General features: G+C 35.8%; 1 protein-coding gene across 3 annotated transcripts in view; it reads left to right on the top strand.

Moving 5' to 3' along the window:
• LOC106467920 (protein MTO1 homolog, mitochondrial-like) overlaps positions 1-13,547 on the top strand; it is a 59,854-nt gene that overhangs the window by 18,787 nt on the left and 27,520 nt on the right. For all 3 annotated transcript variants that reach the window (XM_022396139.1, XM_013928304.2, XM_022396138.1), the window contains exons 6-8: positions 564-740; positions 2,981-3,093; positions 12,831-12,943. In XM_022396139.1, coding sequence (XP_022251847.1) covers positions 564-740; positions 2,981-3,093; positions 12,831-12,943 — 403 coding nt within the window. The remainder of the gene's footprint in view (positions 1-563; positions 741-2,980; positions 3,094-12,830; positions 12,944-13,547) is intronic.

Genomic DNA, 13,547 nt, shown 5'->3' with positions numbered 1-13,547 from the left:
CCAAAATATTCTCTAGATGTGGCACCATCAGATTATCATCTTTTTCATTTGCTGCAACACCATCTTATTAGGAAAACATATGCAACTGTGGAGGGTGTTAAAGTGGACATCAACATGTTTTTTTGCTTCAAAGCCAAGTGATTTCTTTAATCAGGGCATTAGCAACCTGATTGTAAGATGGAAAAGTATCATTGATAAGAATGGAGACTATTTAATTTAATAAATGTTTCATTTTGATATATAAGTTGTTCGGGTTTTTTCATCTAAAAGTGACATTAATTTTTTGACGACCTAATATTAACAACTTCATGCAAAATGTACCCATTTCAAACATGCTTAAACTTTGACTGTTTATTGAATATGTAAAAAAATTTAAAGTTATACCTTTTTTGTTGTGTAGTGATATAAAATATGTATAGGCTAATTTGGTTAAGTTTTTAAGTTTGGTTCTTAAGTGTGATATGTTTGCTGAGATTGACATATGCAGTTAGACCAATAAATATGGTCCATCATTTCTAGCCCCCCAGTGATTTTTTTCCTATTTTATCTGTTTGTGGTTTTAGCGGATGGAACATGCCTCAAGGGCCACACTGTTATCTTGACCACAGGAACATTTCTACGAGGAATGATCAACATAGGTTTAGATTCCTACCCTGCTGGTCGTCTCGGTGATCAGCCTACAGTAGGGTTAGCAAAAACCCTGGAGAAGGTTGGATTCAAAATGGGAAGATTAAAAACTGGTGAGCTGTTGTTATCTTAATATAATGGCACGTTTGAATTTCTTTTATCTACTTGTCTATCTATTTATGAACAATTAGCCTGATATAGTTACAAAAGCAACAGGAATGAATGAGGTATCATTTATAAGGTAAGCATTATCAAGAATCTAATTTCAAAAATATTATTCTGTTTAGCTTCACTATCAGTTTAAAAGCACTCAGTTGTAAGCCTGTATCTTCTGTTTCAAATCACTCTCTTATAGCACTATATCTTGTATTAGAGTAACAGTTTCAGACTGTCATTTTATAGGCCTAGCACTCTAGTTTTTAGTACAGACAAGTATAATTTTTTGGTTTCTCTAATGTTGTAAGTTTATCTAGTTCTTGTTTATTTAGTTCTTATATTTTAGTCCTTATTACTCAGTCTGCAAAAGTACTTTGTTTCCTTTAAAAATTACCAGAGAGTTGATGTTTCTTGGTCATGTCCATTCAACTTTGCATTTGAGAGAACTTTTTGATTAAACATATAATATTTTAACAACCCCCCTAGGTGGCTAAGCAGCAAGTCTGAGAGCTTACAACACTAAATACTGGGTTTTGATATCTATGGTGGGTACAGCACAGATAGCCCATTGTGTAGCTGTTTGCTTAATAACAAATACACAAATTAAGAACAGGATGTGCTAATTCAGAATAATAAATTACATAATAAACCCAGACTGCTATATTACATTTTTCTAAGGCTTGGACCTGTCCTTTAAACCTTGAGGAGTTAAAAATGAGTGTGGTTTATTATGTGAACTTTTTCACATATTTTATTGTGCTATATCTATCTTATTTAGTTGTATAAAAAAGATCATATAATGTTTAAGTTAAATAAAGCCAGAGCTTTTCCTAAGGAATTTTTCAACTGCACAATTACATTTTAACTTCATCATTTTTTAATACATGATGCCTTGTTGCACTCATATATACAGGGCTAGTAACAAATGATCCAAAAATGAAGAATATTCTAGTAAACACATTTATTTATCAACTCTGAAATGGAATTTTATAATCTTAAATATGTTTTTTTTTTAACATTTATCCACATGAACTTACTTGTGTAGGTGAATTTTCAACTGCACATTTTTTACAGGTGCACAATTTGTGATCAACTGCACACTAGGAAAACCTCTGAATAAAGCATTAGAATTAGTGGTAAAGATTTTGTACTTTTTAGATCTTTTTCACTAGTGACGTAGATATAAAAATATATTTGGGGTGGAAAGTTAAATATGATAGGGGTATTAATAAAGAGATAAGACAAATCAGTAACTTCAGCTTCAAATTACATTTCTTGATCATTTATTAATAATGATTAATATTGCTATGTTTGATGATAGAAATGTTTTATATGTTGTATAATAGCCAAAATTAAAAACATTTGTGTATTCTTTAGTATGTGGTGCATACCCATATTTGGAATCTTTACTGACAAAAGAAACAATCTTATATTCAAACAGACTGTTCCTATTGAATGTATAATAATAATATACCTTTGTTTGTATTGAAAAAATTGTATGATTTTTTTTATATATGGCCATATTAAAAGGAACATTGTTGAAATCTATGATTCAAATTCATTTCACAAGCTTGGTAAGAACAAAGACATAAAAAATATATACTGTATATGAAGAAGAATATAAACTGAATTCTATGTATTTGATAATAAATGTAATCCTCACATCAGTAATCTAGGTACCTTGTGTTAAAAATATATTTCTTTACATGTAACTTCAAATAATAAACATTTATACCATTACTTTGTGTAAAAAGTATATTTCTGAGACAGTACCTCATCTCCTCACACAGTTTAGCTATCTTTCTCAGTGTGTCTGCCAAAGAGATTTGCATACCACTAGCCTTGAAGCAACTCCCACCTAATTTCATGTAATTTTATGTGAATTGGACTGCCGCTTAATGATGTCATCATGTGATAAAAGCATAAAAAAGATATACGTGTGTGTATATATATATATATATATATCTTAAAGCAGGATTTTTCTGCTTTAAAATATAAAAATTTGTCATCATTGTAAATGGTTCCAGTTTTACTGATCATTCAGTTCTTCCTTATTTTAATTATTTACAAGTTACATTAGAGGACCTCAAATAAGTGGATCATAAATAGATACTGATTTTAGTGTTTCCAGTGGAACAGGTCTTTCTTTCATCTTTTAATTAAAGCTTTTGGTTACAAGTGTTCAAATCTTTTCTAGGTACTCCTCCTCGGGTGGATATAAAGACAGTAGACTTATCTCAGTTTTCAGTTACAGAAGGAGACAATCCTCCACAACCATTTTCTTTTATTCATGACAATGTCTGGATCAAGGTAAAGATTTTTTTATTAGTATGGTTTTAAATTTTTGAACCGAAAAATTAAAATGCTTTAAAGAATTTTTTTCCACAATTTCAGTTTCTACATCATATTTATACTAGCTAACCACCAAACATTTTTTAAAGATTTTTCTTTGAATGCTATATAGTCAGAGTTTGATGCTATAGATTTTACAAAAGATTACTACAATGCCACTATGTAAGTCATGTTTTAGAAAAATTATTGATAATTTTCAAGTTTTCGATGGGCCTTAAAATATTGGATATTGCTTGTTTTTCAGGGTATATAATTAGTTTAGTAAAAACTATATATTATTTGTTATTTCTAAGGAAAATTTTCATCCTAATAGTTTGATTTCTAAGTTACTACACAATGATTATGCTCATTCATACATAGATTATCATTGTATAGGTCAGATTGCTATGCAGTTCTAAGAGTTTCTGAACTTGTCGACATAAGTAATTTTATCAAAGCAAATATATCATGGTGAATCACTTATAAAATTTATGAGACAAGCAATGGTAATTCTGATATGATACCTTACCTTTTCTCACATAATAGTTTTCTTGATTATTATTTCCCTTTATATGTGCAATTTTTCACTTGCAACTAGCCTTGGTACTCCCACTACCTCCATATGCTTTAATCTGGTACTGATACGCTGTTAAAATGTGTTCAAATGTTTGCTCAAGTTTTACTTCACTTTGAGTTAAACTTTTCCATAACTTTTATCCAACAGATTAATGAGGTGTTTTTCATTTATTTCATATCACTACAGCACTTTACCCTGATGTTTCTCAGGCTTCGGGCCATGTGCTTTTGACTGAGGAGGTCTTGGATAGTTAGAGTTAGAATCCTTCATATGGCTGGCTGTCTCCTGGGCCCAAACCTGATATTCCTTTGTGTGGTAAATTTGGGCAAGTTAAGGATGATTGAGATAGTCATTTTTCTGCCTTCTTCCTGGGTCATGCAATCTCAATTTAGAACTGTGGATTCTCCCAGGCCTCCCTTAGCCTTCCTGGATGTGGTGCCACAGGTATGTTACCTTTTTATTTGTCTCCCCTATTTTATATTATTCTTCCACTTCCCTCCTACATTTGGCCCATTTCTCGGAATACCTAATAGTTCTTCTCCTGATATTGGAATAAATGTTGACCAATTTCTGGCACAATTGTGGTTGGGTTCTGTGAGTTTTTCCCATGTCCACTTCTCTCACCTCTGTTTGAACCCTACTATACTCTTACTTTATCTATCCTACATCCATCTCCTTTCCATGGTTACCCACTACTCACATGCAGTATTTTGCAAGGATACTCTTTCACTTATGTTTTCCACATTGATGAGTTTATCCTCCTTACCATTTTCCGTTTATACATCATTCCTCAGTTTTTGGGATCTCCTGGGTAGGGATGCATTGTTAACTAACAGATGCCTACAAATGTCCTACTCACAAGACTTACTGATGGTCAATTTTTGGAGAATTTCACAATCCTTAACATCAAGGGTTGAGGCTTTTCACTGACACCCCTCCATTTCTGCCTGAGTTTCTCACCAATCTCTGAATCACACACTGCCAATGGTACCAATGTCTATCCAGTAGGTTCAGGTACAATTGGAGTACATTTGGCCAGGTTTTTGCACTTAAGTTCCAATTTCACGTTGGATCCTTTGGGTGTTGGCATAAGGTTTATCCCTGCAATTATTTCACCTTCCTTCTTTATCCCCTTTCCTCCTCCTTGGGAGCCATCTTTCTAGCCATTATCTTTTGGAAATGGTTCAGATTCTACTTCTCAAGGATGCTATAGAACCTTTCAATCATACTTATCTAAGATTTTATTCCAGGTTGTTGGTATTTCACTGTTTTCATCTACCTTCCTCATTTTCCCATAGAGTTCTTCTGCACTCCTTGGTGAGCATTTACTCTTAGTTTTTGGAAGACAAATGTAGACATTATAGATGCTTTCTTCCACATCTTTATTTCCCGAGCATTTAGTATGGGGTTTTACATCCTACATTTATGTCGTGTGGTCATAGCCTTTTCTCATCCAAGTCATAATCAAGGTTTATGCTTTTATCCTTACATTAAGGACAGGTTTTTGTTAGCTACAGCCTTATATGCTGCTCACAAATACACTCTGTTGCTTCTTTGTGGGATGGCTCATCCAGTGGGAGTAGCCTTTTTCTTATCAAGACTCAATAATTTGTCCACTTGGGAATATTTTTCACCTCCTTCCCAACATGGGCCCAGCTTTCTCCACTTCTTTTATGGTCAACGGAGCTTGTGGTTCAGTCATCTTCCTTCCTACGTCACTTCCAGTCAATTTCACTTTCTGGTTCAACAGAGACAACACCACGACTAGCAATACGCTTCTGTTATCATGGCCCAAGTTGCATCTTTTTATGGATACTTCTGTTATGGGTTGGGGAGCAATTATGGATTTCATTAAATTGTGGGTCATTGTTCTTCAGTCAAGATGGCTATAAACATCAATATCTTGAAGCTGCTTTCTGTTTGTCAGGCTTTGGATCATTTCCTGAGTTTAATTCGAGGTAAGGTGGTCATGATTCATTCCAACAGTTGTCTCTTGTATCAAATGACAAGGAGACACCAGTCCACATTTTACTTTGTTTTCAGATGTAGGAACTCCTGTTCTGGGCCCATTCCCTTTTTGGTCCCCAATGTCACATCCATTGGCTTTGGTGGTGGATGCCTTCAGTTTAGATAAGTCCTACTTTACCTATATGCCTATTCTCTTATACACATTCTCACCTGACTTTTATCCTTTATCCAGTCCACTTAATGTTGTATCCTATTTATTGCACTTTCTGGCTAGCTCAACCATTGTTTCCAGTCCTTACCTCAGTCATTTTCTCTTTCCCAATACCTCCTCCATCACCCTCAGTCACTGGTATATCATCCCACAGTTGCCACACTCTGGCTTTTGTCCAGGTTTCTGTTGCCTATGTACAGACTGTCTGCATGTGTAGCTTCTATTCTCTCCCATTCAGTATGTCCTTCCTTCCTAATGGTGTATCAGGGAAATTGGCATTCTTTTCATCATGGTCTATGCATCTTGGTTACCTTCCTTCCCATCATAGTATTCCTCTTGTCTTTTTTTATCTATCTGTTCAATACTAGTGTTTCTGTGTCTTCCATTTCTGGATTTCTTGCAGCCTTGTCCACTACATTCTGCTTTTCATGTTCTTACAGTGTGTTTTCCTCTCTGACCATTTCCCTCCAGATCCTTCATCATCCTCATCCTGTGCTCCTTCCTGAATGGATCTTTCATGTTATTCTCTACACCCTATGTCCTGCATGGCTTCAGTGTCATATTGTTCACATGGCTTCCTTCCATGGCTTCCATTCCCAATTATTTATCCGTTGGAACCCTTCCTCTCGCAGTTTTTAACCTACCATCCTTACAGGTTGGATTCGCCAACTTATCAGATTGGCTTATTTTTCCTTGTTTCCTGATTCGCAACATCCTTTCCAGGTGTCATCTCATCAGATCTGACACCTTACCTTTCCCTGGCTGCTCATTTCCTGCTCGGATTCTGGCTGGCATGTGGACCACACTGACCACATTCATCTCCCATTACCTGCAACATGTGACTGTGTCCTCCTCATCTGGATATCTCCTGTTGCCATACATCACACATCTGTTCAACTGTGAGTGGATAAATGTTTTATATTTCTATATTTACCTTCCAGGGTCACAACATTTTCTATATTGTATCCCACTCTGTGGTGAGTTGTGCCTGTCCAGGTATACTAATTCTTAAATCTGCACTGCTGTATGGTCTTTAAGGTCTATAACACTCAATGTTGAGGTGGAGTGTTCTGCAAGACTACTTGCTTGTTCATCATCATCATGGTATATTGCATCATAAATATGCCCATCCCAGACTATACACTCATGGACTAGCATGAATAAAGCAGGGTAAGGATTGCTGCCCATCCCTCTTTTTGTACTTTTGAAATAGGGCTTTTCAGTCACACATTGCTTTTTTTTTGGTGCTGTGTTCCTCCAGACTCTCCAACTCAATCTCTCCCCATCTTCCAGTGGAGTACAAGTGTCCCTGCCACATACCAGTTCCTAGCAGCAGGGGTGGTGGACAAGGAAGACTTCCTCCTGGGTGTGATTGTTCCACTCAATTGATAGTAAGGTGGTGGTATTCTACTGGTGTAGATGGTGTGATTATCCTCCTACCACAGACCTGATGTAGAATTCCAGATGCCAATTGGTTTTGGACTGGATTTTCCTGTGACTATGCAGCTCACCCCTTTGGCTGGGAACCCTCCTTTCTACTGCTGCCTGGATATTGGTTCCCAGATGTGCTGGTTGGGCTCGGACCCCTCCTCCTACTGCAGACTGGATGATACATTCCCAATGCTGCATGGTTTTGGACTGGAGTTGACCTTCCACATTGTATTTCACCTTCCTAACATCACCTGGATGTCAGATTCCCAGGTGGCTTTGGTTGTTTACTAGCTCTACACACATGTGAGAGCTCGGATTCTTGGAATGAAAGTCTTTTTTTTTTCCTTCTGATTCATGGGCCTAAGGTGAAGATGGCAGGGACCCTTCTCCTTCTGTGGACTGAATGTTCCATTCCTGATACTGCTGATATTAGACTGAAGTTGAACCACTCTTTATGGACCAACATGCACCAAGCTACTCTACACGAATGTCATGTTTATGTGATTATTGGATGTACCCCTTTTCTGCTCATATGAGGACATGTTCATTCACCAAGGGTGATGAATATACCTGGTTCAGATGTGGTGTGGTTTCCCACATGTATGTTCTGAAACAGTACTATCTCAACTCACCCAAAACTATCTCGACCTAAATTTGCCCTTTAACTCTCCCAACATAGGGTCGGTCAATTTGACCGAGTCACTTGACTTTTCATACTCATTTAAAGTTGATATAAATTTAATACTTATAACTCTATATATATTGGGTATATCTTCACGAAATTTGGCAGTCTTTCAGTTAATGTTACAAGTCTTTTACATACAAAAAGTCATATTTCTTAGTGAAGTATTTCTAATAAAATAAAGTTTTGTCCATGAATATATTGAGTATTTGTTTTGAATAGTCCGTGTGCAAAGTAATTTTCATGTTAAAATTAAAAATACTTTTCGTCATCTCAAAAATCTCAAATTCCCTTTATGTAATCCTTAAAACCTCCTAAATGCATTTCAAACGTTTTTTTTCACTAACTCCTTATAGTTTATATGTTATTTTCTCTACCCTATCTCAAAACGGGATTGGTCAATTTGACCAACCTTGTAACCACCAAAAAAATAATCGAAATAAACCTAAAGTAACCTTCTTTTCTTTCCAGAATGACTTTAAATTGAAACCTGAAACTGCATTCGTTTATCCTAATTAGCTCTAATCATCTACTTTGTTCAGTTCATTTCCTGCTATGTTTTATGGCTTGTACTGACTCCTTTCGTTGTTCTCATTCCGATATATTTCTTACATGGATTTCCTCTATTTCTCATGATCTTTCACCTATTACTGTCACTGGTTGGTTTGTCAGTTCATACAACTGGCATTTTGTGACGTGTCCATGGCAGGTTGCTATCTACATAATGTTTCTTCACACCAAGTTCATCATCTAAATATGCCTTTAGCTGCTTGACACCACCATCTTTTGGAGGAGATTGTTCAGGCTGGTATCTGAACAACTCCCCATATATTTGTCGCTCTTTATCTGCAAAACATAACCGTGTCTTCCTCAGATAGGTATCGTCTTCCTCCTATGGTAATTCTACCCACATCTGTTAGCCTGTGACTGAGGTAAGTCATTCTTTTTTTTTTCTCTTTTATCGTTGCTTATACATCATATTTCAGGATCCCACCTGGTGGTGGGTGTTGGCTGGTCAGGTATGCTGAATATTATATCTTAGCAATAAATCTGTATACCTCTATAATGCTCAAAGTGGAGATGGGATGTTTGTGTAATAATGAAGTCCATGCTAATTATTTAGACATTACTTTTATAGAAGGTACATTGTGGTTGACTATTTTTGATAAAAGAAGATAATTTAATTTTCCCGTTCTTGGTCTACCCACATCTAAAAGTGTTATTCCGTGTATCATGTTAAAAGGTATTATATTTCTCAACTAAAATGTTTCTTAATAGTCTATAATAACTATAATTTTTTTATGGATAATGTTCTATTATTAAAAAATATTTTAGAAACTGAACTATCGATTAAAGAAAATATCTTATAAAAATAAATAAAATAAAGAGGGGGATAGTTACTTTAACTTATAAGTACCTAATAGCAATTTTTCAAGTAATTTTATTCAGTATAATCAGGATGTAAAGACTAACTTCAAGTAGCTGGGCTTGTCTCAGCATTCCCGTGTTATACTTGAATAAATTTTCCAGTGAAAGGAAGGAGGTTGGGAGTAAGAACTATATAAGAACTGTTACGGCAAGGTGTATAGTTCTATTTAATATCTTTTTGTAATAGTGGAGATTGGGAGTTTAGTTAGTAGAAATATTAGGGTGGCTTCATTTCAGTTCATTTCTACTTTAAGAAATTTAGGGGTAACTGCCTTCCCACAAACAGCTATAGACAGTGAAAGGTAGTAGAAGCTGAGATGTTGTGGGTGTAAGCACTCAGCTTCATATCCTTATTTGATTGATTTTTTTATGCTTTTCCCTGATGGCTGAGTAGATTGACATCGGCATTTGGAATTTGTCTGATAGATGGGATATGACAATAAGTTGACAACCTGGACCAATAACGATTTTTAATTAATTATTGTTTTATAGTGCTGATTTAATCACCTATTAACAATTAATGTAATCAATAGTGAGCTATTTGTTTATTTATCTTTTTATATATATATATATTGTTATCACTTTACCATATATAAAGGACCATCACTCATGGGCTTCATGAGTAAAGCAGATTGGGACTTTTGCCCATCCCTACTGACTCATGACTCTTACAATTTGGGTCTATCTGCTTTTCAAAATAGTGAAATGCAGACACCCATTGTGCTCTCTCCAGTGTGTCATTCCTCTGGACTCCCCAACACGTATTTCCCCTCTTTTTTCTAGTGGAGAACTGGGAGTCCTTCCCACTTCCAGTTCCCAGTTGCTGGAGTGGTAGAGCATGAAGGTTTCCTCAGGAGTGGGGTTTGTACAATAAATGATCTCAGTGAGAAGAGGGCTATCGTTGTTATACTTCTTGATTATGCAATAATATAATATTCTGGATCCAACAAGGTACTTTTTATGGATTTACCACACTTGTTGATCACAAAATAAATTTCTTATGCAAGATGCTTCTACTGGATGTTTTCTGCCTGGATGGACCACACTTGACATACTCCGTAATATCACCAGGCACTTTCCCCGGATGTTTTTGCCCAGGGTGACTGCACTTGTTGATCACAAAATCAATTATGAACAAAATACGAAAAAGAAATCTTATGCAAGGAGCTGCCATTGGATGTTTTCTGCACTTGACAGGATCCGACGTATACCAAGGTGCTTCTACTAGATGTTTTGTGCCCAGGCGGACTGCACTTGTTGATCTTACAAACTTGTGCAAGGTGCTTCCACTGATGTTTTTGAACAGATGGACTGCGTTGACATAATCCGATGTATCTCAAGGCTCTTCCCCTTTATGTTTTTTGCCCGGGCAGACCACACTTGGCCTATTCATGTACATTTTATGGTCCTTCAGCCCTAGCCAGGCATACTTATATCTGATTATCAGGCACCTTCCTAAGTTCTAATTATCATTGTGTCACGTGCTCATGCTTGTTCCATATGTGGATGACTTAGTACTGTCTGTTGTTCATGTGTGGAATGTGTATTACATAACTTGGTGCCTGACTGTTACATACCACCCTATATGACTGTGTTCATTACTGGGCACAGAGCATACCTGTTCCAAAATTAGTGCTATACCTACAGGTGTGTCTCCTCCTCCTTTTCTAATTATGGCACACCTGTTCTTTCTTGGCTGTTGTGCACCACTTGTTTGACTACTATTGAGCCTTCACCAGCCCCTCCACATTTGCAGTGTTGGATTCTAGCTTTTGGTGAGAAGAGGTAGAACCATTTTGGAAGTTAACATTTCCTACCACTGAAAATGTATTTCTGATAGGTACTTACCTCTAACCCACTTTCTGCCCTTCCTCTCCACTGATATTCCATTGTTTCTAGTTTGTATCTGCCAATTCTCAAAAGTGAGAATTGTGCTGGAATGGTAGAGGAAGCTAACTGCACTAGTATAGGTGGTGCAGTATGATTGGTGAAGGGTAGTCACATGTTGCTGCAATGGTGCAAAAATGAAGGGGTATAAAAGACTGGTGCACTCTTGGAAAATTTAGCAATGCTTAGAGGGCAAATCAAGGTTGAGATAGCTTTGGGTGGATATAGGTAAGTACCTATTGGAAATAGATTTACAGTAGTATGAAATGTTAACTTTCCTCTTCATTGAGGTGTCATACTAAATGGGTTCTCTTCAGATGCTTTCTGAAGGGTGTTTATATAGGTAATTTTGAATTGGTCCCTCCACCAGCTCAATGTGGGATTCTAATTATTATGTGAGAGGAGGTAAAGTATCACATTGGAAGTCGTAATTTTCCTACACTTACCGCCCTCACACTTACCCTTCTACCCCTCTTCCAGTGCTTCTTCAGTGCCTCATCTTGAAGTGTAGATTGATTTCTACAGTATAGAGGTAATCAGCTGTGTTAGGAAGCTATGTCTCACTCTTATTGGGGGAGAGTTGTTGCATGCTTTACAGCTCAGCAGTACCACATCAAAATGTGGAGGTAGGCAGGAGTACCAAGGCTAGCAGCAAGCAAAAATTATAGGGGCAGGATTAGCTGAGAAGAACTATTATGTGAGAAGAGAGGTAAGTATCAATCAGAAATATATTTTCAATGTGGGAAAGTGTCTGTAAATGTTGTTCATTTTTAGTTGATATATTGCTGAATAGCTTAAAAAAGACTGCATGTGTTTATATAACAGTAAACTTACTGATTTTTACATTACTTGTATTTGCTTTCTTTGTGGTGACAATACTTAATGAAGATGCTTTAAATTGAACTCATTCAAATTTTTTTTTAGTTAGGATTTTGCTGTTGAAGCTAAATTTGATTTATAAGTAACATGTGTTCTACATATATCGTTTTGGAAATAAAATAAGTATATAGAAAAATCTTACCTTCAGCTGAAGAATCGTACACACAACTGAGGTCATCACATTAGCTAAAAAATGTTAATAGATAATGCCTAATATCAAATGAAGTATATTTTGTGAGTGGTCAGAAGATGCTAAGAATTTTTGACAAACATGAGATATGGAAACAGAAAAATAGCTAATTTAAATATAATCTGAATGTAATGGACAAATAAATATTTTTCTTTGAAATATACGTTTTTTGGAAGAACATAGGAAAAAATGCAATATGTGTCAAATGCAATATGAAATTGATAACGAATTTGATACTAACATTGAAAAATGTACTAAAATGTTACAATCTGTAATATCTGATGTTAAATAATGCATATTTACAAAAGCCATTTGTGAAAAAATATAGTTTAAAAGCCATTTTGAGAACTTTTACACAAATCTCTCTAACTTAATAAGAGATTACCTACAACATAATTATTACTATTGCTGAACTACATGTGTTGAAGATGGTTATTATTAATGGCTTACCTGGTTTTACTAGCCAGAAGAACAAGTTGGAACTTATCTTACCTTTACAACACCAGAGACAGAGAAGATAATCTTAGAAAATGTCCACCTTAGCCGTCATGTGCAAGAAGAAACTAGAGGACCTAGGTAAAAAAAAGTAAAGTAAAGATTTTTTCAGTATTATGTAAATATTAGGTTGTCAAGAAGTTAATGTTGCATTTTGGAACACTTACATTAACCACCCCTCCAAAAAGACGTACATCACGTATAATAGTTAAACGAACCACCTAAACATCACATTAGTGTATCCTATATAATGTGTAAAGTTTAGTATATTCTAATGCCTTATAGTGATGGCAGATAATGAGACACACATTTGCCATGTAATGCTATTTGAATACAAGAAGGGAACCAATGCCTCTGTAGCCACAAATAATATCAAAGACATTTATAGAAATGTTTTGAACATTTGTGTCAGTGATGGTTTGGCAAGTTTTGTTTAGGTGACTTTAGCCTTAAACTGTGATGGCAGGGGCCAACATGTTGGAATTGATATTGATGCTCTGAAAATGCTTGTTGAGTCTAACCCAAGGCAGCACACTTGTGAAATGGCCCTGAAATTGCATGTCTCTCATGAAACAATATGTAAACATCTAAGAAATATGGAAAAACTCCATAAAGAAAGTGTTTGGGTGCCTCACAAACTCTCCGATGATCATTGCTTTCAACGTGTGAACGTCACTTTGTTTTT

Source organism: Limulus polyphemus, unplaced genomic scaffold (assembly GCF_000517525.1).
Source record: "Limulus polyphemus unplaced genomic scaffold, Limulus_polyphemus-2.1.2 Scaffold2796, whole genome shotgun sequence".
NCBI classification, from domain to species: Eukaryota; Metazoa; Arthropoda; class Merostomata; order Xiphosura; family Limulidae; genus Limulus; species Limulus polyphemus.
This window is presented reverse-complemented; position numbering and strand designations above follow the sequence as displayed.